This window comes from Cydia pomonella, chromosome 5, assembly GCF_033807575.1.
Source record: "Cydia pomonella isolate Wapato2018A chromosome 5, ilCydPomo1, whole genome shotgun sequence".
Classification (NCBI taxonomy): Eukaryota; Metazoa; Arthropoda; class Insecta; order Lepidoptera; family Tortricidae; genus Cydia; species Cydia pomonella.
This window is the reverse complement of record NC_084707.1, coordinates 9,248,671-9,271,007: the sequence shown is the minus strand read 5'-3', so window position 1 is coordinate 9,271,007 and position 22,337 is coordinate 9,248,671. Positions and strand designations below refer to the sequence as shown.

The 22,337-nt window shown below is 37.0% G+C and overlaps 3 protein-coding genes and 1 long non-coding RNA gene across 4 annotated transcripts in view; 2 read left to right on the top strand and 2 right to left on the bottom strand.

Moving 5' to 3' along the window:
• LOC133517667 (dedicator of cytokinesis protein 9) overlaps window positions 1–9,775 on the top strand; it is a 59,758-nt gene extending 49,983 nt beyond the window's left edge. Inside the window, exons 30-34 of the mRNA XM_061851026.1 lie at window positions 3,720–4,132; window positions 5,094–5,304; window positions 5,685–5,850; window positions 6,379–6,504; window positions 6,990–9,775. Coding sequence (XP_061707010.1) covers window positions 3,720–4,132; window positions 5,094–5,304; window positions 5,685–5,850; window positions 6,379–6,504; window positions 6,990–7,203 — 1,130 coding nt within the window. The 3' untranslated portion in view covers window positions 7,204–9,775. The remainder of the gene's footprint in view (window positions 1–3,719; window positions 4,133–5,093; window positions 5,305–5,684; window positions 5,851–6,378; window positions 6,505–6,989) is intronic.
• Window positions 9,776–10,700: 925 nt separating this feature from the next.
• LOC133517673 (protein phosphatase 1L) lies at window positions 10,701–15,114 on the top strand. The gene is made up of 2 exons (XM_061851034.1): window positions 10,701–11,995; window positions 12,316–15,114. Exons 1-2 carry the CDS (start codon window positions 10,985–10,987, stop codon window positions 12,697–12,699), a joined length of 1,395 nt encoding a protein of 464 aa, XP_061707018.1. The 5' UTR covers window positions 10,701–10,984; the 3' UTR covers window positions 12,700–15,114.
• A 712-nt stretch (window positions 15,115–15,826) lies between these two features.
• The window catches only part of LOC133517685 (uncharacterized), a 125,201-nt gene continuing 118,690 nt past the window's right edge, over window positions 15,827–22,337 (bottom strand). Inside the window, exon 2 of the long non-coding RNA XR_009799392.1 lies at window positions 15,827–16,132. This is a non-coding gene — a long non-coding RNA (uncharacterized LOC133517685). The remainder of the gene's footprint in view (window positions 16,133–22,337) is intronic.
• Window positions 17,011–22,253, bottom strand: LOC133517677 (cysteine protease ATG4B). The gene is made up of 9 exons (XM_061851040.1): window positions 22,009–22,253; window positions 21,721–21,916; window positions 21,493–21,639; window positions 21,306–21,385; window positions 20,678–20,823; window positions 20,184–20,318; window positions 19,717–19,815; window positions 18,034–18,199; window positions 17,011–17,272 (listed from the first exon to the last, which is right to left on the bottom strand). The coding sequence occupies exons 1-9, from the start codon at window positions 22,127–22,129 to the stop codon at window positions 17,214–17,216; spliced, it is 1,149 nt and encodes a 382-aa protein (XP_061707024.1). The 5' UTR covers window positions 22,130–22,253; the 3' UTR covers window positions 17,011–17,213.

Sequence of the window (22,337 nt, the reverse complement as noted above, 5' to 3'; positions counted from 1 at the left end):
TTGACACGTGGATGCTCTCTAGATATTTGTACCTTCTTGTTTACTATTAGTTTATATAGCAGTGGTTCATTAACCGAACCGGCCCCGCGTCTAGGGGGGGGGGGGGGGGGGGGGCTCCGACCCCGACCAAACGATTAGCTAATCTAAAGAAAAAATCCGGCTAAGTGTTAGTTGACTCACGCCCTGAGGATTCTGTACCATGACACAATTTTATTGTGTATGTTTTTTCTTAAGTCTTAATAAATGTTTATTATTTGTTATTATTATTTATATTTTTCTTTAATACGATAGGTACCGATTTAGAGATAGTTTTTGATTATGTATAAACCATAATGTAACATGATCATTACATGGTAAGTCAGCATTTCACAATATTATACACTATGAATTTAGTATACGAAGTAAATACACTTAAGAATAATAATAATCTCGATATCACCATCCCCCATGATGAGAATCTCGTGAAAGCTGAGAAGGACAAGTCCAGCAAGTACCTAGACTTGGCCCACGAGATAACCGCCATGTGGGATGTTGATTCGACGATCATTGTCCCAATAGTCGTTTCAGCGAACGGTCTCATAGCGAAGAGTCTCGACCAACACCTTGAGAGACTCGCTAGGTGGTTGGATCAAGGGTCAGATGCAGAAGGCGGTGATCTTGGATACGGCGCGGATAGTCCGACGGTTCCTCTCTCTGCGGCCCTGACCACCGGCAGCTTGGGCCCTGCCCCGCTGCTGGCGGCACCCTAGGTTAGGTTTTTTATGTGTTTATATCTTTTGTATTGTTTTTGAAGTGTTTTTATATTTTACTTTTATATTCATATTATAAATGACCTAGCCTAAGTCCAAAAATAAATAAAGGGAATAATAATCTATTTACAATTTGGGTCAATTAAAATATTTCGTAATGATAAATATTCAGTAATCGAATAGAAGGCATGGTTTTGGAAAAAAAGTCTTGACCGTGTTTTTGAATAAATTAAAAGGTAAATATGTGACATTTGTGGACTGTCAATTTCATAGCCTAAGAAACATGTATTGTGAGTGTACTCAAAAGTGGTTGTTATATTAGTATTTCTTGTACTTGAAAGTGTCTTGTAGTTTACAAATGTACTTTCATTTTTATTTAAAACAATGCCGTTACATTCAAAACATTTGTCCAATATGTGTGTCATCTGCAAAAAGGCTGATCTGTGCCCATTCTGGTATATTCGCAGGACTTACCTTATTGACATAAATCAAGAATAGTACTGGGCCCAGAATTGATCACTGAGGTACGCCTTTTTTACACATTTTAGGGGAGGAGACATTTTTTCTAACTTCCACCATTTGTTTTCGGTTCTGCATATAACTGGTTATCACTTTTAAAGCTATACCATCTAAACCATAGTGGTGTAGTTTGTGAATGAGAATGTAATGCCGTAAGCAGTCGAAAGTTTTAGATATGTCGCAGAACATGCTTGCGCATTTCTGCGACCCATCTATAGACTCTAAAGCAAAATCGACGACTCTTCTTATAACCATGGCTGAGGATTTTCCTTTTCTGAAGCCGTATTAATGTTGTGAGAAGAGATTGTTTTGTTCAAAGAAATCGATTATTCTGGTTTTTAGCACCGCTTCTTAGACTTTTGAGAAGACATGTAGTACACACACTGGTCTGTAGTTACTTTGATATGCATACAACGCCGAGTTTCATATAAAACTGAAATGAAGAGAACCGAAGGCGCAACAGAGCGTCTCAGCAAAGCGCGCTTTTGTGCATCGCATCGCCAAGCTGCATGATAGCAGAGGGCCTACCGCGACCCACGTTCGACGTGTTGCCTCTCTGTCACACTTACGTACGAATTTACAAGTGCGACAGAGTGGCAACACGTCGAACGTGGTTCGCGGTAGGCTCGGAGACGAACAAAACTAGTTGTATTCAAAACAAATTGACCGTTGTGTTGTGTTAAAAGCAAGGCCCATAGGCCAAAAGAGCGCGCTCTTGGGCACAGAACCCCAAAATTTTCTGCCCGAGATTTAAGGTCGAGTTGCTGTAATAAACCTGTATTTTTTTTTAAACTGCGGGACCCGCAAAGGCCGAATGTCAAGCCCTGCATAGGGTCGGAAACCCATAACATTCCAGAAAATGGCGTTTTCAACATTCAACTTCTGTCCTTCTTTAGCCTTGCATTGAAGCTCGCTGATGAGGTCCGACGCTTTGGGCTTACGGCATTGTACGATATACGTGCAGTGTACACACACACACACTTGGACATTAGTTTAAATTCAAGCTTTGCTTTTCTGCAACTTCCTCTAGCCTCACACGAGACCGCGACGAAATCGGGCACTCCGGATAAGCTGGGGCTTAGCTTTCGGCCTCGGTTTTCTAATATTATTATAAAAATTGGTTGCTCCTGAAGCTCGGCCTTTGTCCTGCTCATGACACGCTACACATATTCCATTGTGGCAGCGTCCCAGATACAGTTTATCCACTTTACACACTGGAGTACTTTAAATTAATCCTCAAAAACCCCTCACGTAATTAATGGACGCCGCCTTATGTTTAATAAATACAAAGATCGTGTAAAATTTAACTGTCTACCCATTACGGATGATAACAAAGAGCACCCTGAACGACGGACTTAATGAACATCAAAAAAAGTCACGATTATTGAATATAGCGGCAATAGAACACCAAATAATCACGATTTTTATAGTATAGTGGCAATAGAAACATTTAAGTACCTATCTCTATAACGGTTGAGCTAGAGCCCCGATAGAGAGACAGGCGGACACGTAGATATTATTAAAAATATGTTATTTTTCGGATAATAAAACTCTAGTATTAGTTTCTAGAAGAAAAACCGGTCAGGTGCTTATCGAGAAGATATCTGGGCGCCATATATGTAACGTAATTTTTTTACGTATAATAAATACATACAAAGATGGTAAGAGTTAGACCAAGCTAAGTTGGCAGCCATTTTGATAGTCGAGGCGGTGCAAGTGTTAAGACGAAAGTGGTGGATCCACGCGAAAACACCTACTTTTCATACAAACATTGTCCTCATTTTTCTTCTTTTTAATCCACTCCTGAATATTCGCAAACCAAAGTGATGACCGCGGTCGTAAAATTTGTCATTCACCCCATAATCGGGTAGGTATATGACCCCGGTCGACAATTTGAGTATAGTCGTATCAATCAAACAATGGACAATTTTTTCTATTTCTTTTTTCTTTACGATAGCGTTGTTGAAATAGTTTAACAAGCCCATAGTCCAAAAAGGCTTAGCTCTCTAAAGTAAGCTAAGCTCTCAAATTAAAACGAGAGTACGACGTACGTACAGAGATGTGACGAATCCACGACGAATCAATTCTAAAGGAAGATTCCAATTCATAGAAGCTTGAAATACCTAGATTTCATGTTCGCAATAAAATAGAGAATTTGCAAATATAATATATTGCTGTCGTTTGTAGCCGCTGAAACGAAAATACAATAGAGAGGTTACGTAAAATCGGACTGTTATCTAAACAACTTATTTTACATCATTCTGGACAAGACCCTCGAAAATGCAGATGCACATTCTACGATTTTTAACTACCTTTATTTTGCATTTTTCATTCTAACTTATATAGTCATCTAGTTACTACAGATTGATACAATGCTAACAACCCCAAACTCAATGAATTTGCAAGTTTGTATGTTATCTATTTGATCATAAATATTTCCTTCTTTTGCAGGTATGACCGACGTCCAATACAATGAACAAGCTCTTCTGGATCAGCTGATGATCTGCACAGAGTTCGTCGACAAGGCGGAGAGATACGAGCTCCTCGGGCCGCTCTACCGCCTCATCATCCCCATCTACGAACGAAGGAAGGACTACCAAGCTCTTCTCACCTGCTACCAGCACCTCACCAAAGCTTATGCCAAAGTTATAGAAGTCACGAACTCAGGGAAGCGAATGCTCGGAAGGTTCTATCGGGTGGCGTTCTTCGGCAAGGCCCACTTCGGCGAAGACGAAGAAGGAGTCGAGTTTATATATAAGGAACCGAAACTGACCTCACTGAGCGAGATATCGGAGAAGTTGCAGACTTACTACGAACACAAGTATGGAGCGGAAAATGTCAAGATGATTATGGACTCGGCGCCGGTAAGTGTAATTAGTTATTTGTTGCCATTGAGACTGGACGCGTTCACGTGCAAGCATTCTCTACCAGTCAGAAATAGAAAGAATTTCGTCAGTTTCGGTTTATCTTTGGCGTGAATTATCTATTGTATCAAATCGAGTTTGCAATATAGAGTACCGTAAAACAAAACAATAGAGCGAAGACTAATTTACCGAACCGTAACTAATAATATCGTTAATTGTATTTTGGCACATCATTTTCACAAACAATGATACCTATCATATAAATCAACTAATTGTGTTGTCAACCACTGTCATAAGATACTTTGATACATTACAAATAAAACACTAAGAAAATGAGACTTCCCCGTTTTACATACTAACTATACTAAGCGATGTTTTCTTTAGAATTTACAGATAACAGCCTTCTTAATCTCTTAAGTAGCTGAGTCAAATCTGGAATATAAGCGTCTATGTTTGTTTTTGTTAATCTATTTTTTTTTTTCACGATTCTAGAAATACTTTAATTCAAGTGGGGTGTCTCGCGCCTTCAATATAAATCGACCTATTTATTAATTCATTCTTGTCATAGTACATAATGGAATTCCCAATCCTCCTGAATATCGGCGCGTAGAGTAGGCCTTATCTCATCCCTTTGCTATTTGCTATTGTATCATTCTGGCGCGGTGAGCAAAATTTAAGCTTTTCACTTATCTCATTACCTTATTATTGTTATTAACGTTAGTTTTCTTTGCAAGGTAATGTACAGACGAGGTACAGACGGATAAAATATTAGTAACAATTTACATTTGAATGATATTGACAGTGATATATGTGCTCCAGTATTAGGCTTAAAACGTACTTTCAGTCTTGCAAGTGCGTGCGCTTATGAAGCATGCCATACGTTACACTTTTTTGCGGTTCTGGAACCGCAAGAAATGAATCGCGATGCGTTGTAAGCCTTACTTGTGATGTTTGTCCTCAGGTAAACCGCTCGGAACTGGACAGCAAACTAGCGTACATCCAGGTGACGTGGGTGCGCGCGGCGGCCCCGGCGGCGGGCGGCGGCGGCGGGGGCGAGGCCTTCGAGCGCGCGCACAACGTCCGGCGCTTCGTGTTCGAGACGCCCTTCACCAGGGACGGCGCGCCGCGCGGGCCCGTGCACCACCAGCGGCTGCGGCTCACCCAGCTTACAGGTCACTATTCCATATAGTTTAACCACTTGACTATTTTACTTTTACTAAATCGTGACACACACATAGACCAGGGTATATCTATTATTATTACCCACTCCTACGTTGTTCTGCCACAATCAAATGACGAATATGCGATTACAGAGCAGGGTGTTATAAAGTGAAGAGGACGCCCAGAACGCGTTCAAAGCTTGTACCGCTTTGTGTTTGAGATTCGCGCTACTTTGGACGACACTGTCAAAGACTAAGTGCACTGTTAGAATCATTATCTACACTGTAAATAGACAAGCATAACTAGTACCTTAAAACTTTGGATGGATGTGCAATTAGCTGTATTGTTTATCACTACTTTTACACAATTAATAATTTGTGAACCATTCCAGCTGAAAATTGGTTCCCGTACGTGAAACGGCGCGTGCCCGTGATCGAAACGCAAGTGGAAGAGAAGAGTCCCATCGAGGTGGCGGTCTCCGAGATGGAGGGCCAAGTGCTCGAGCTGACGGAGATCGTCAACGCCAAGGCGCCGGATATCAAGAAGTTGCAACTCAGGTAACATTATCGGCTACGGGAGAAACAGATGGCGGGACGACTTGGATGCATTAATCTGAATGGGTAGGAAAATACAAACGACAGTAAATTAGGCAAATAAATAAAAATTCGAAGTGCGTCATGGAGGAAATACAAGCGACGACAGCGCACAGCGTGGGAAAAATTTGAACTTTCTTGAGACTGAATTATCAATCGTATCATTCCCGCCAAGGCGGTACCACAGTCATGCACAAAATCATATTTTTGTTGCGCTCTAGAGCTTTAATGATATGGTTTAGAAAAATTGCATTAAAAAATACTTTTTGTTATGCAATTTTTCAAAACCAAAATTGAAATGGAATCTTGAAATAAATAGGATTTTCGCCAACAACACAGAAAAACCAAAATTATATTATACTACTTTTGGTAATATACAATGATAGCTTTTTTATATTTAAGATTGAATGATTCACCTACTCAAAATAGCCCCCATTTTTCTCTCGCATTGCATGCCTGAGAATGGTATTCTGTAAAATTGTTTCGTTTCAGATTGCAAGGCAGTGTGTGCGTGCAAGTTAACGCTGGCCCGATAGCTTATGCCAACGCATTTCTTGATCCCACTTTGGCCCCCATGTATCCAGACGACTTAGTCGACAAACTCAAAGGCACTTTCAAGTAAGGACTTATTTAAGTATCTATTTGAATTCACTCGAAAATGCGAAGTATAAAGTAAAGGAAATAAAGTCTAAATCGTAACATAAATTCATTAATTCATATAAAAATCACGCTTTTATTGGCGACTATACTTTGCGCCGCCAAAGTATTAGATTCGTTAAAACGGATCTAATCGATCCAATATCGAAGGGCTTGCTAGTAGCCGCTGAAGATTTTTCTGGCTGTTCGATGATAACTCGATGAAACTAATCTATTGTACTTTCTTTAAAAAAATACCGCTACGCCTATTAGAAGTCTCCAGTGGTTCCAGTTAAATTTTGTCAGCGTATATATAAAAGACAAGGTTATAAAGAAATTCGTAACTTTGTAGACACTCATTTGTTTTTTTTTTTCATTGAACTCTATTGCCTAGGCAATAAGGGTGAAGGCTACAACTAAAAGGCACAGCTACCAACATTTGAGTCAATGCGTCTCTTTCTTTTCAGGGAATTCCTGACAGTCTGTCACGCCGCGCTCCAGCTGAACGCAAAGCTTATCAGCTCCGACCAAGTATCGTATCACGAAGCTTTAGAAGCGAACTACTTGAAACTGAGCGACTCTCTTGCCGCGGTACTGGGACAACCGCTACACGATATTCTCGTCAACGGGAACCTTAGTACCACCGTCACTGGTGTTGAATTGGATTCCAGCAATGCCTAAAAAATACATTTCAAGCAAATATTCTTGGACAGAATTATACGACAATGACTGCTAAAAAGCTTGAAAACGAGTAGTAGGCTAATTATGGGATGTTAAGGTACATGCTCCAAAAAGGCTCCGGTTTATTTTCAAAATTTCACACTAATATAAGTCTGAATGGGTTCAAATTGTATTCTAATATTCGCTAGTACCATAGACAAAACTGCAAGTACTTAAAAAAAATAACGATGAGCCTTCTTTGGTGTAGGTACCTTATTTAAACATCAAAGCAAGGTTAGAGATAGTGAGATGTTAGATAGTTGATAAATGCTGGTGGTGATCTGGTCAGGATATTTAGTTAAAATTGTATTATTAGCCTTTCGGGTTTTAATGATAATGTTTCAGGTGATTATAGTCGAAATTATATTTAATATTCTTATAACTATTATTTATTCTAGATATGGATACTTTACAACGTACTTCGAACAAAATGTTATTCTAGATGTAAATTGGAAACTTTCACTTGTATTTGGTTGTATGGATGTAGTTACTAGTAAGATATGGTTTTGAAATTTGTTTCAAGTTACGTATGTCTACCCTATTAGTTTGCACATTTATTTATTTACCAAAAATAATATAAAAGACCTGCTCATACAATTAACCTCAAATATAGTCAATTAAAAATTCCATCCTATATTCCGTAATTGACGCCATAAATAAAACTAGCATTTTTGCTACAAAGAGTTCAAATAATTACAACTTACACAGAAGTTGCAGTATTTTATTTAGGCTAGTACAGGGGTCGGCAACCCGCGGCTCGTGAGCCTCATGCATTATATGAAGTTACTTTAACCTACACAAAAAATTAACACTTTAATGTTCTTAGACCACTGAAAACAAAACTGGTGGCTATTTGAGCTACATATTATTGCTGATTTTTGCTGCGTTTGGCTGTTTTTCTAAAAAGTTTGGCGACCCCTGGACTAGCACAGTATTAAAGCTAGCCCGCAGTGCTAGCAATAATATTACAATAAGTGCCATTAGTCCATTTCATAGTCATACAATCCAAACTTGAACACAAACGAAATACACGCATTTCATACTTTTAATGGGGCCGAGCCCTGAAGTGATTGTTATCATAGCTAGGTATGTCCGTAGTTAGTAATTTTGTATATGTCCTTATCTTTGTAAATCTGTACGGATATGATGGTCGGAGTTATCCTCGTGATAACGTGATAATGGTGGCGTCTGCCTTTTTCTATCTAGCGGTGTTAAAAAGTGACAGATGCTTTGCCACGTGGATGACAGCGTCCATCATACGCCCGCTGGAGGCAGTATGGAGGAGTCACAATGTCCCTAGATACATTTCTGTTGTTGATGGCAAACTTTATGGCAAAGAGACACATGTCAAGGTTTCATCCGAAGCTGAATAATATTCTCAATTATCACATACCGTACTTACATTCATCCTATGTATCTGCATATATGATTAACTATAACTTATTAAGATAAGATTCAAACGGAAAAAGTTGTGCAAAAATATCCACTCTGCATGACGACGAATTTTAAATTCATTAATATTCTAGAAGCGCCTTTTCTCTCTAAATAAATCTAAAATGGACTGCTAAGCTCAAAATTAGCACCCAGACTGAATATTACCTCCAAAGAAGTCATGTCAATATTTCAGACACTGTAAGACTCTTTTCCACATTTTTGTATAATAGGTACGTCTTATATCGGTAGGTAGCTACAGTGTACAGTAGGTACATTAGCAATGGATGTAATTTCACTTCTAAATATATGTAACGACGACGTTATAACAGCTATATCGTTATGAAAACAGTGTGATAATTTATCCAGATTGTAATTGCTTGATTCACGAAATCCTGCATAAATAAGTATTAAGTGATTGGCAGATGGTTTTAATAAATTTGATCATGTACCGTAACTCAGATATAATATAAACACTACATTTAAATCACGACGCCGCATCGTGCTATTGATGCTTATAATTTTGGCCTTATGAATAATGTAATATGGTAGAAAATCATCTCTCAATTACTGGTAAACACATTTTACACATTGTAGTAGGTAGGTACTATGCGACACGTTATTATGGACTTAATTTTAAACAAAGATTTATGCATGTTTAATTTATTTTGTTAGTAACTTAAGGCTGACTTCATTTATTTCTGTCTACAAATTCATTGAACAAATACCTAGTTATTATCCTATTTATATATTTCTAGAATTTCCTCTTTTGTAAGAGTATTTCTATACAATAAATATGAAAAAATCTTTCACATAGTGAGATGAAGATTTTTATTATTGATTGTGACTGATTTTTCTCTGTGGCAGTTTGTAAGTTTCATTCCATAGTATATCTAAATATATATGTTGTTTTGGTTCATTATTACGAGAAGTAACTAATATAGTGAAAGGAATCTCGTTAGATTTTTGCAGTTTGTATTTATTCCGATTGAACAATGTATTGATTTCTGTTATACCTAGCTATAATCCCTCTCCCTCCGCGTCATGCATACACGCAACGCATCCCATTAAATTATTACTATTAAATAAGATTATCTTGTCATTGTCATTATTACTTATAACAATTTATGCACAAACTATTGTATCTTCCTATAAAAATAATCAGAATTTTACTGTTTTAATACATTTTATAAAACCAAAAAATATAGTTTTATTTCCACCTATATAATAATATTACAAGAAGTATTCAAGGTAAACAAAAACCAGGTACAGTCAAGTGCAAAAATATGTATCGAAAGAATCGTCTCATAAATATGGTACTACGCTCTTATTACACTGGAATAAGATGAGACATATTTTTGAGTAAGATGTGTACACCCATATTTTTACACTTGACTGTACTAACGTCGCTCCGCTGCGCTGGTATGCAGTTACACTGCAAGTAAGTACCTAGGGCGAAGGAATATGGATGCAGCTATAGGCCAGAAGGAGGGGAAGTAGAATGAGATAGTGATGGTATGTGGTGTTGAATGTTTACCACCATAATTTATGTGACAGTTAAGTACCTATTCAATACTGTTTTTGCGATTAGAACTGTACATGTAAAAGTATTATACATGCAGTATGTATATTAACTAAACCCTTATTGGTCATACTGTGAAACTTTCATCAACACCGAAATCGCGAAAAACAAATTGTCTCTCCCATTGAAAATTTCAAGGCCAGACCAGCCAATATGTACGAAATAGCTAAATTTCGTGATTTCACGGTTGGTCCCATAGTAACAGTTACTCAGTATGACCTAAACATTAACGGGTTTTAGTTAATATACATGCTGTATAAGCATAAGATAAAAGACAATATGGTTATCTCTGCCTACGCTCCACTGACGAAAGACTCTTGCCAAACTATTTATATACATTCGCTTCGTGGTTAGTTATCGGTTTGCGCTGTTTGTATCTCTTTCGTCAATATATGAAAAGTAAGTGACGCAACGGAATTACAACTTCCCTCGTTCACTTGGTTGGCAACACATTTTCATGCGTTCAATTCGAAATTGTGGTACCCTACTCAAGTATCTGAACGCACCTAAAAATGATTGACGTAATTGACGTTTTTATTACTGTCAAAGCAAAGTAGTCTTCAATCAATTTCATTATTCAGTTTCGTTTCAGTGCTTTCAGTCAGTCTAAAACATGTAGATATGCGTGATGTGGGTACCAACGCAAAGAAAATAAAGTTAAAAATAAAAAAAATTGTGAAGTAGTCACAAAACTTTTGTTTCCAAACACCTCACACTAGCGCCAAGGACATGGAAGACGAGTTAGAGGATCGAGTTTTGCATCAAACGTATCTTTCTTTTATAAAAATCGTGACGCGCTTTACGAGCAGTGCTCCGCTTGATACTCCGGTGAGCTATTTATGGAAGATGGTGCGTCTTTATTTGTTGCGGTCTGAGGTAGCAGTGATCACACTGGGTATAATATTGTTTATTATGTACCTGCAAACAATTGAGCAGTGGAGTCGCACGTTACTAAGTCGACTCTCACAGGCCATGAGCCCTATCAGTTCGGTTCAGCGTATGAAGTTTATGGAAGGGTCTGAAGCTGATAAACAAAGCTGGGAATTAAAAGGTTCTCTCAGTGCAGCTTATGCAATCAAAGGAAGAAGGATGCATATGGAAGACAGATTCATCATTAATGAGAACATCAACAGTACAGGTATCTCCCTGTTTGCCATATTTGATGGGCATGGTGGAGAATTTGCTGCTAACTATGCAAAAGACCATCTTATACAAAATCTTTACAACAAAATAGTAGAATTAAATGCTTTCAAGGAGGGAAAAATCATTAGCACTCCTACTAAAGATACTACAGAGGACGATAAACCACAAGAACCAGAAAGCAATACAAGTGTTGAACGAAAAACTAGCTTTAAGAAATCAGTGAGCACTGCTGATGACACATCTAAAAAGGAAATAACTGACCCAGAATTGCTGGCACAGCTTTCAAAGGCCAGACCAATAATAACAAGGGAAGTGAGACCAACAAAACCCATTAAAAATGTTGCTGTACCATTAAGCAGTTATTTAGATAAAGGGAAAATTAACTTTGGCAAGTTGCTGACAGATGAGGTGTTGGCTGCAGACAGACTGTTGGTGGAGGCAGCGAAAAGGTCCATGAATGTCGCCGGAACCACTGCACTGCTGGCTATCATGGAAGGTAACCACCTGATAGTTGCCAATGTGGGAGACTCCAGGGGCGTCATGTGCGACTCGAGAGGAAATGCCATACCTGTATCTTTTGACCATAAACCTCAACAGGTAATTTTTTTTACAACTACCTTCAAATTTCAGCTGATCTTCTGAATTAGACAGATACTCAAACCAATGTTTGTTTTCGTTCAAATTATGACTTGATAGTCACACCTCATGATTAATTCCATTGTTTTTTGCTGATTCATATTTTTTTACATGTACTATCTATAGCTTACTATACAGTAAACTAATGTGGTTAGTGTGCAGTGAATAGAGAATAAATCATGAAATGAATTTAACCACCATTTTGGAGTCAATGGCCGGTAGTCCACATGCTATTTGTCACTATCGCTTTACAAGAGCTGATAATTTTTTTTTCTTAACAGGTAAGGGAACAAAAAAGAATAGAAGCAGCTGGAGGCTACATAGCCTTTAACGGCGTTTGGCGCGTTGCAGGCATCCTGGCAACTTCTCGGGCAATGGGAGACTACCCACTGAAGGACAAAAGGTTTGTTATTGCAGACCCTGACATTCTCACATTCAACCTGAATGATCACAAGCCTATGTTCCTTGTTCTGGCCTCTGATGGTTTATGGGATACCTTTTCCAATGAAGAAGCAGTCAAATTTATAAAGGAACGATTAGATGAACCTGACTATGGAGCAAAAAGTCTGACTCTCCAGGCTTACTACAGGGGCTCTGTTGACAACATAACAGTGCTGGTAATCAATTTCTTGGACAACAAAATTGCGTCTTCTGCAACACAGTAACTGGATCTCTATAGAGAACTGCATCAAATCCATATTAATGAAAAACAAGGATGCAACCCCACACAGGTGGCACTTTGTGTGGTTGAGTGGCATGGAACCGGCTATGATATTGCAAGCCATTGGTACAAATGTTGTACAGATGTTTGGTACAAATTTTTGTTGGTCCTTACTTTTTTGTTGTAACAATGTAATTATATTTTGTCCTCTACACATTTTTTTATAAAATAGAAATTTGTGGCCTAATATAAGCAACTTGCCAGATTGTTGTTACTTCAAATATAATAAATGGGAACTGGCGTGACAAGTAAATATAATGACATTGTATGCATTTCAATGTACTGTAAAGATTTGCTGGTATATAGTCCTTGATGTGTATTTGATAAGTCATAATATGTATTCTATTTGTATATACCTAACATTTCCAGTTGAAACAACTTCAGAATGTGATTATAATATATTCATATATGTCCGTACTTTGTCCAGTAGTTAACTTGCTTAAACAAAGAATTTATAATATTTTTGAATGTTGAACATATATTGTCGTGTAAAAAGGAAATTTTTGAATTTATGCATGGTTGTGATGGTCACAGAAATGTTTGTTAAAAATTAGTAAAAAAAGATAATCTTGTTTGAGTAATTAGTATAGAATAGTTATGATTTGTAAGATTTTTGGGATGTTTTAGTATCAAATTGTATAATTGCTTATTTTTATTTAGATTTAAATAGTACCATGCATTAGTGATCTTAATTTGCTATACAAATATCCTTGCATAATATTGAATTGTGTTCAGACTGTAATGTAAAAAAATTGTTGCATTTGACGTAGCTCATATTTTATAGTTTGATAAATTAGAAGCTGTTAGAGTTACCGAGTTTTGGCTTCTGGTGCTAGTCATGATTTCTTACTTATGTCAGTTCGCATAACAGTTAAAACGTGTTTAGATACATTTCAGAGAAGAACTTTATAATATGCTGCTATCTACTGTTTTAACTTTGTAGCAATTTCATAACATTGCATTGTCATATTGCCACAATATGGGTAACATTAATTAATATATTAATGTGTACGTTATATATTTTGTAATTTTGAATGGACGCTGTGACAGCTCCATCTAGTGAAACCAGCATATAAACGGCGCTATACCTATTGTTCTTCGACTTAAAACTCTAGTGGACTCTAGATATGCCTAATGCAACTTTTTTCAATACTTTGTGCAATAACATTGTATAAAATACAGTGTGTAGATTTTACTATAAAGTATTTTTGTACGTTGTATCTTACTAAATATAACATAATAACACTATATTAAATGTATCCCACATTACTAACAAGTAATATTTTTGTCAACCAAAAAAATTTAGTCCTTTTTTGAGATCATAAATAGGGGCCAAAATTCACGTTCGCAAACTCATTGAAAATGTGGCATGGTAAAATTTGCAGTGACTTCTGAAGGAAAAGTGATTAAAGTGCCAAACAGTTTTCTTAAATGTCCCTTATTACATAAATGGATTGCGGTACAGTCAGCTGCAGAGAAAAGTAAGCTCTCGTACATTTCTACGTAAGGGTGCATACTGCTCTCTTTGGCTGACTAGATTAAAGGAGGATATAGTTCTGCGGGGTTACCATAAGTACAGCGCGACTCATTGCTAATGAGAACAGTTAAACTGCTCTTGATAGAAATTAGTAACTACCATCGCCCACACTGTTAACTGTCGGTTAACCTAATCACAAAAGGCATAAGGTCCACCGATGGAGAGTTAAGAGTGTTGCTGTTTGTACCATTAACAAGCGAAGTATCGCATGGGCACTTAAGCTAGCCTGGCTAAAATGAACTCCTGCTAGCTACAAAATTAGCACCAACTAGCATCGAGTTATTATTACTATACCAAAGAAGCTATACTATATACTATAAGAAAGAAGAAGCCATACCAAAATATGAAATTGTCGCAATCGCAAGTTGCGATTCGCAACCTGTACCACGCGACAAAAAAACGTCGTATGCGCCGTAGAATTCATAGCGCTTACTCATTTAAGTCGCGAGATTCACGCTCCGCTTCTATGGTTTGTTGTCAAAACAACGACTCAAGTCTCAAAATGCTGGTTCTCTGTGCCGGTTCTGTACGTAGTAATAATAGTTCAATGCCAACCAGAATGGTTACGTTAATGTACGATGTCGACATATTAACAGATTAATTCGACGCTCGGGCTTCTTACTCATTGCTTTTCTGACCTAATTCGGCCCTGTTGACTCGCAGGAGTGTTATATATTCTTGCCGTCGTTACCTGTTCATTCTAAATATTTTTATTAAATGTATATACCTACATTTGGTGCGTAAGTTTGAATTAGTAATGTGATTTGCCCATCTACCAAAGTGTAATAATTATTGTACGTAAATAAATATGTATTAATAAAATGTGTGTTTTATTTTAATGTAGGTACATGTCAACACTTATTAAGCTGAACTTGTTCAAAGAGATTGATGTCTCAATGTCAATATTCTAACAATGGATTTAAATGCGAAAATTTTAAATAGACATGCAAACAAAGACATTATTCTATTAGGTCCTCTGTATTGGTTATACAATCAGAGCCACCATTTTATATATTTTCATTTATGCATTAGTTCCATTCGTGCCAGCTTCTTGTGAATCGACCTGTACCTATTTCAACAAGCCCAACAAACAACACTTAAAAATTAGATCTTTGGCAATTTCCATTTAAGGTACAATTTAAAGACAAGCTTATTTTTGATGCGTTCACATAGGTGCCGAGAGCAGCCGAGAGCAATAATAAACGTCAAACTTCTATGACATTATGATGTTTACTTAACACTTACACAGGCTGGCCTATCAAAATCGTTGCCAATAGTTGCCAACTTAGCTTTGTCTGACTCTATCTATAAAACCAGATGCTTCATACTTTAGCAACACTTGCCTACGCTACTGCACCGCTTACCAAGGCATCTCGCTTACTGCTGCTACTGCTTTTAGATTAGTAGATACTTGCCATTTTCGAAATTCGCTATCGAAGTTTTCCCAATGCATCTTAATAAGAAATGTGTATTGCAGGCATCACTGCCGCGAACACATTTACTTATAGCGAAATTGTAAAGAAAGTTAAGGATATGCAGGTAATTAAAACATTTATTCAAATCATGAGACGCAATACAATAAATAAATGTTGTTGGTTAACCTTCCAACAAAATATACGATATTATAAGAATATTTTAAATTACTTAACATAATTAGGTACGATCAATACCTATACATCTTGAATAAATAAAAAATTATACTCATTGTATAAAAATACCTATTTATTAATATTATTGACAAGCGTTAACTTAAATGTGACACAACTGTGTTAAACGCAAGAAACGACATCTCAATATAAAAAGAGTACGTGCATATGTAATTGTTTCGCCAACTATGTACCTACTTACATAATTCTTTGTATTTAAAGCTGCAACTTTATTAAATTTAACAATCGCTTGGAACTGAACTTCAGTTACTTTTGTGCCTTACATATTCCACATTCATAACATCCAGATAAGCTTCAGTTTGCCATCTACAGTACCTCAACACATGACTAGAAAACTGAATTATCTTAAGGACGGGCCTCACGGGCAATCAGAATGGGGCCAGTACAGCCAGTACAGCGGTGTCACGCACACGATTCCAGCCAATCGTGCAGTCTAACGTCACAACGCGATTGGTCGCAACACTCGCAACTAGTTGCGTTAGACTGCACGATTAGCTCGAACTCGTTAGTGACACCACTGAGCTAGAACCATTCTTAGTGCCCGCGTATGGCCCATCCTCAGATATATTATATGTCAATAATTATCTTCACTTTATCATCGAGACAAACGGCGAATAGGATAACAGTCATTGGCCCCTTTTTGTGGAAAAGTCAACATTTTAGCCTTAAAATAAGGTTGAAGGGGCCAATCATTAGGGCGTCTTTTGAGCGTCGGCGTCTAGCCAGCGCTATGGAAAATGGCGTCGCTGCGCAGTTGCGCCAACGCTGCGTCAAGCAGCAGCCAGAGTTGATTAGACGCCGACGCTCGAGACGCTGGGGTGGTTTTTAAGAGTGAGTACGCCGGGGTGCACTTTAGTATACCCTACGTATTTGAAATGCTGTAAAGTAAATGTTTCAAGGAATGTCAGTTCATATGACAAGTTTGTAATAAATTTTATATTTAAAGCAATCCCTCGCAGACGTATCTGCTTGATAAACACTTGGTTATTATAGCAATATTTTACAGAAAAAAAATCAAGGCACTGCAATACGCGAATCCAAACTTCACAACTTGTAGGTACAAATATGAATTCATTTATTACAAATAAATTATGCGGCATTCTGGGATCTATATAAAAACTTAAAAAGCTTACGCTAGATGGCGACAGGACAACTAGCCTATTATTACTCTACCATAGTAATATCAAGTCCTTGTGATTTTATTCTTGTAAAACTCCAAGTATTATATCCTTCTACATGTATATCAGACTCCTCTCATAGAATTTCAAATTCTTCATCTGAATCATCAAATTGACGGTCCACATCTTCGAATTCTGAAAAAAAAAATGTTCGAGTAAGCCACAAGGCTTTAGGAGTTCTTGTAACAGAGTTTGTGAAGTTACGGCTTGTAGAGTTAGAAGCTTGGCTCTACAAGAGATCTGATAACATTTTGACAGTGTGAGCCTTATGGATTTGTCTTGGCAACATTTTACATAAAATAATTTTTAATACTACGTTGGTGGCAAACAAGCATACGGCCCGCCTAATCGTAAGCAGTCTCCGTAGCCTATGTACGCCTGCAACTACAAAGGACAAATAAAAATGTTTTTGATGGGATATCTATATACAGATGTAGTGAATAATCCTTTACCATCGTATTTTTACGGAAACGCATGCACGTGGTATGTTATGCATGTTGTTGTTACGCTACCCACTCTTAATTAGTTAATATTGTACAGTTTTTGCATCGCACGGCCGCGGGTGCGCTACGAATACCAACCTTTCTCCTATTCAAATAAGTATTTATGCGAATTTACTCGTGTTTCCGAGGGATGCAAAAACATACACACCACGTTATTGTATAGCATTAAGTTAAATTTAAATTCTCATTTTAAGTGAACAATGTATATTCTTATGAGAATAAATGTCTTAAACCATTATTTCAGTCGGTCTCAAAACAAAATGTAAAAAGCATGAAAAATACGAACGTTTCCGAGAAAATAATTGCAAAGGATGGTTCAGTACATCTGTATTCTGTACATTTTTACCTGTGTGTAGCGATATCAGTATATAAAATGAATACGGAATTATTTACCAGTAAATAGGCTTGTGTTTTGTAAATCTATATCAGCAGTACTGGGGCCCCAGTGAGACGGCCTCTTTTCACATATTTCGAAAAGGGGTTGTGATTCCTTCATCAGCTTCTGCTGTATTGTGGCGCACAATTCATCGAAGTCACTTCTTGTTCGACACAAGAAACACTGAAAATATGTATATTGTAATTTAAGTATTTTACGTGGGAATAGTTAAAATCAGATTAACAATCAGTGCCAGCGCCAGCTACGTGCTACGAGCGTAGTCAATAACACAGGAACCGTAAGAAAACTTCCGTGAGACACTGACATATTAAATATATTAAAACGGGTCACTCGTGTATTTTAATTCGAAAAACGCTCGACATGAATAATGCCGTAAACGAGGGTAGTTTCTGGATTCCCCTGTGGCCACCGGCGCCCGCGCCTCTTGCATGGGCGCGAAGGGCTGCGGCCCGCAGTCTGCGCCGGACCCTCAATGCAAGCTCCACCAGGCACTTCTCGGTACGGAGTGAAACATGTCGAGCGTTTTTTACTTAAAATACCCGAGTGAGTGACCCGTTTTAATTTATTTAACAGGAACCGTATTTAGCGAAAATCGCCTACGAAGAGAGAACCCGCCCAGCGGGGTCACTGGCAGTGAATGTGTTAATATTAGGTAATAAATATAACGAGTAGTGTCTAAATAGAGAGCAGTGAAATATTTGTTTAAAGAAAAACTTGTTCAATATATACTTCACTAGACGGCGTTATATTATGTAGACTACAGAAGCAAACTTAAATTGACCGGGATATAGACAGTGATTACCTTTTGTATAGTCACGGTCCATATCGTTCGATTTAAGTCTAGTGAAACTAACTGTGAATCATTCAAAACTGTTATAGAAGCGAATTTATAGTGCTACATATTTTTTATTGCTTAACAGCCCAACAGCCACAGTCATAAATAACAATGCGTAAAAATACACCTTCAGTCCTTCCAACAAGATTACTAAGGTTTGGTTAAAGGACTGTTCCTATATTCTAGTATAAAACGGTTGTGGCGCCGCCATAGTGATAATTTACGAGTATGCTATTAGCATCGGTTCCGATTTTTTTTTTTTACTTTTAAAGAATAAATAAATATTATAGGACATTATTACACAAATCGAATAAGTCCCACAGTAAGCTCAATAAGGCTTGTGTTGAGGGTACTTAGACAATGATATATATAATATATGATAAATATTATAGGACATTATTACACAAATTGACTAAGTACCACAGTAAGCTCAATAAGGCTTGTGTTGAGGGTACTTAGACAACGATATATATAATATATACATATTTATCAATACTTAAATACATAGAAAACACCCATGACTCGGGAACTAATATCCATGCTCAACACACAAATAAATGCCCTTACCAGGATTTGAACCCGAAACCATCAGCTTCGTAGGCAGGGTCACTACCCACTAGGCCACACCGGTCGTCAAAATGAATATTTTATAAATACTTAGATTTTATAGAAAACACCCATGACTCGGGAACAAATATCCATGCTCATCACACGAATAAATGCCCTTACCAGGATTTGAACCCGGGAACATCGGATTCATAGGCAGGGTCACTACCCACGAGGCCAGACCGGTCGTCAAAAAGAATTATTAAGTAGGGTCATACGGCATATACAAAATATTTACCACAGCCACTGAAGGATCCATTGCAAGCATTGGGATACGAGATGCATATTTGCAATGATAAGAGCAGTCCATCTCTTTTTGGTCATCAGTAATTTTGGTCTGAAAAAGAACATTTAAATTCTGTTACACATCTAATGTAACAATGGGGATAAGTCGAGAAAACAACTACATACTCAAGATTTGATGAACTCTGTTCAGTTGCACAATATTATGTCCTCCTAGCTGGAGTCTTCTTAGTAGTTGAGCCCTTGTGCCTTACTACAGGAAGGGTTAAATATAGGCTGGTGATGATCAAGAATAGAATGACAAAAAGTGAGAAGGAAGGTTATACAAATCTATTTTTCCACCACTTCTCCTTTTTAAGCAAAAAGCAGCCTTTACCTAACATCAGCGAATCCTAAAATTTCCTAATAAAAAATAATCTTGAGAGGGTAGTGTCAGTCAAACTGCTGATATATCATACTTACTTCAACTAGTCCTGAGCGCTGGGTAGTGTGTGGATCCAAGTATATGACTTCATCAGCCACACATCCTATCAGGTACAGAGCTTGGTTGGGTTTGCCACCTATCACACCAATAGACTGTGTTGATTGGAAGCATATCTGTAAATAAAACCATACATTTACTAAGCTGAACCACTCACAAGGTGGAATGATGGTCAGTTTACGAAGAGTAATTTATACATAAAAGAGTGCATAAAGATTTGTAGCATAACTCTTGTCTTATTACTTTTCAAGGAACTTTGAATCATATTCTTATAAGAATAGAGGAAGAACTAAGCTATGTTCTAAAATGCAAACATGCATTTTACATCAAATTTTTGTAGTCTTTAAAATGTAGGGTAAACTGAACACCAATTGTTGGCACCTTCAATAAAAACTTAAAACTACAAATATAGGTGGCAATATCTAGTGATTTTCAGTGCCAAATACTTGGTAGTATTCTGTTGCACAGAACCTACCTTTAGTCCTTCAATGTAAACTGGGTTTATTTCACTGAGGCCAAGTCTTAGAGGCACAATCAATAACAAAGGCATCCAATCAGTAACTACACTGTCAGGAGAGCTTGAGCTGTCCCCTCTGTCATTCTTCACTACACATTGTTGTACTGCAAAAGTAAATCAATATTAATGATTACTATTTAAAAAATGAGAAAATATCTAATTCATAAAACATGTTAAATCTATCAAACCTTTGACAATAATGTTTAGTTATCAATCATTGTTAAATGTTATAAAATGTGCTTATTAGAAAATTACAAAATTGAACACATGTGTGCCATGTTTATAATTATATATTATATCCTTATTTTAATTAAATATTTAATAATTTACTTAGTATGAATCAACAAATTTTAATGTTACATTTAGGTGAATTATAAACTTATTATGACCATTATTCTAGAATAAGTGTTAGCAAAGCAGTAATTGTAACATTTATGAAGATAACACTTGCCAAACACATGGTCTAGTTTACAATAAGGTCAGAACTGATAAGATTGTAACAGGATTGTTTCATATTTAAATCATTCTTGTTATTATATTATATATTAGTCATAGCAATTAGCATAAATATATGCAGTATACTTACTTATGTCTTCTGTAACAACAGTATTATCCAAAGCCACATGTATCACAAGCGAGCTCCATTTGTCATATACCACCAATTTCCTAAAATAATATACAACCTTTTATTGAATTTCTAGTGATCTATTTTGTATCCAATTAATTTCCTAAATACACAAAAATAGATTATCAAGTGTCTACACTATACTTACTTCAGAACTTGTGCTACAGTGTTAGGGCCAAACCACTGTCCAACTTCTTTGCCCTCAGAAGCCCCCATCAGTGCCACTTGGTGGATTGAATATGGAGCTTGTTTTCTTTCTTCAAATCTTTGAACTATTTTCAGATAAGTAGGATCCCTAGAAAGAAATAAACATAATATAAAAAACAAATAACACATTGCAAGTTCACATTTGCTAAATTTGTAAGCACTAACATACCTTGTTTCTGGGGTCCATATCCAATCTGAGGCTAAATGTATTCTCACTAGGGCTACTCCAAGGACCATCTGTCCGCAGCGCAACATGCAACCCCAACCTTTATCAGATGTTAGTCCTTCGTCTCCTATAGGTACAAACCCTTTTCGATACGTACACCAAATTATGGATGTTATGTCCCGTCTGATACGATCCAAGTCTATAAATCCAATAAGAAAGTATGATATTAAAATATACTAGTACGGTATATCCTAAAAGACAAAAAAAACAAAGGCGGAATTAAATACGAACCTTGAATAGCACTATATTTTTTACCCAAGACCCAAACGTAATCCTTTGTCTTAGGAATATCATCAGGCTCAATGTTGTTACCATCTGTTGCTAAATAACATATATCAAATACAGCGTCCATGATATATCATAATATTGGAAAGTTTTCAAATGAGAAATAAATTATTCGAAGGCAGTTAAGTACGATACGATGAGTACACAAGAAAAATAAATGCCGAAAACAAACACTGACAGTTGAAGACAAATGACAACTCACGGGACGGAGGACACTGGGCACGTACTGTTTTGGATTTAATTAAAAAGCTCTTAACTATCAAAACAGTTTTTAG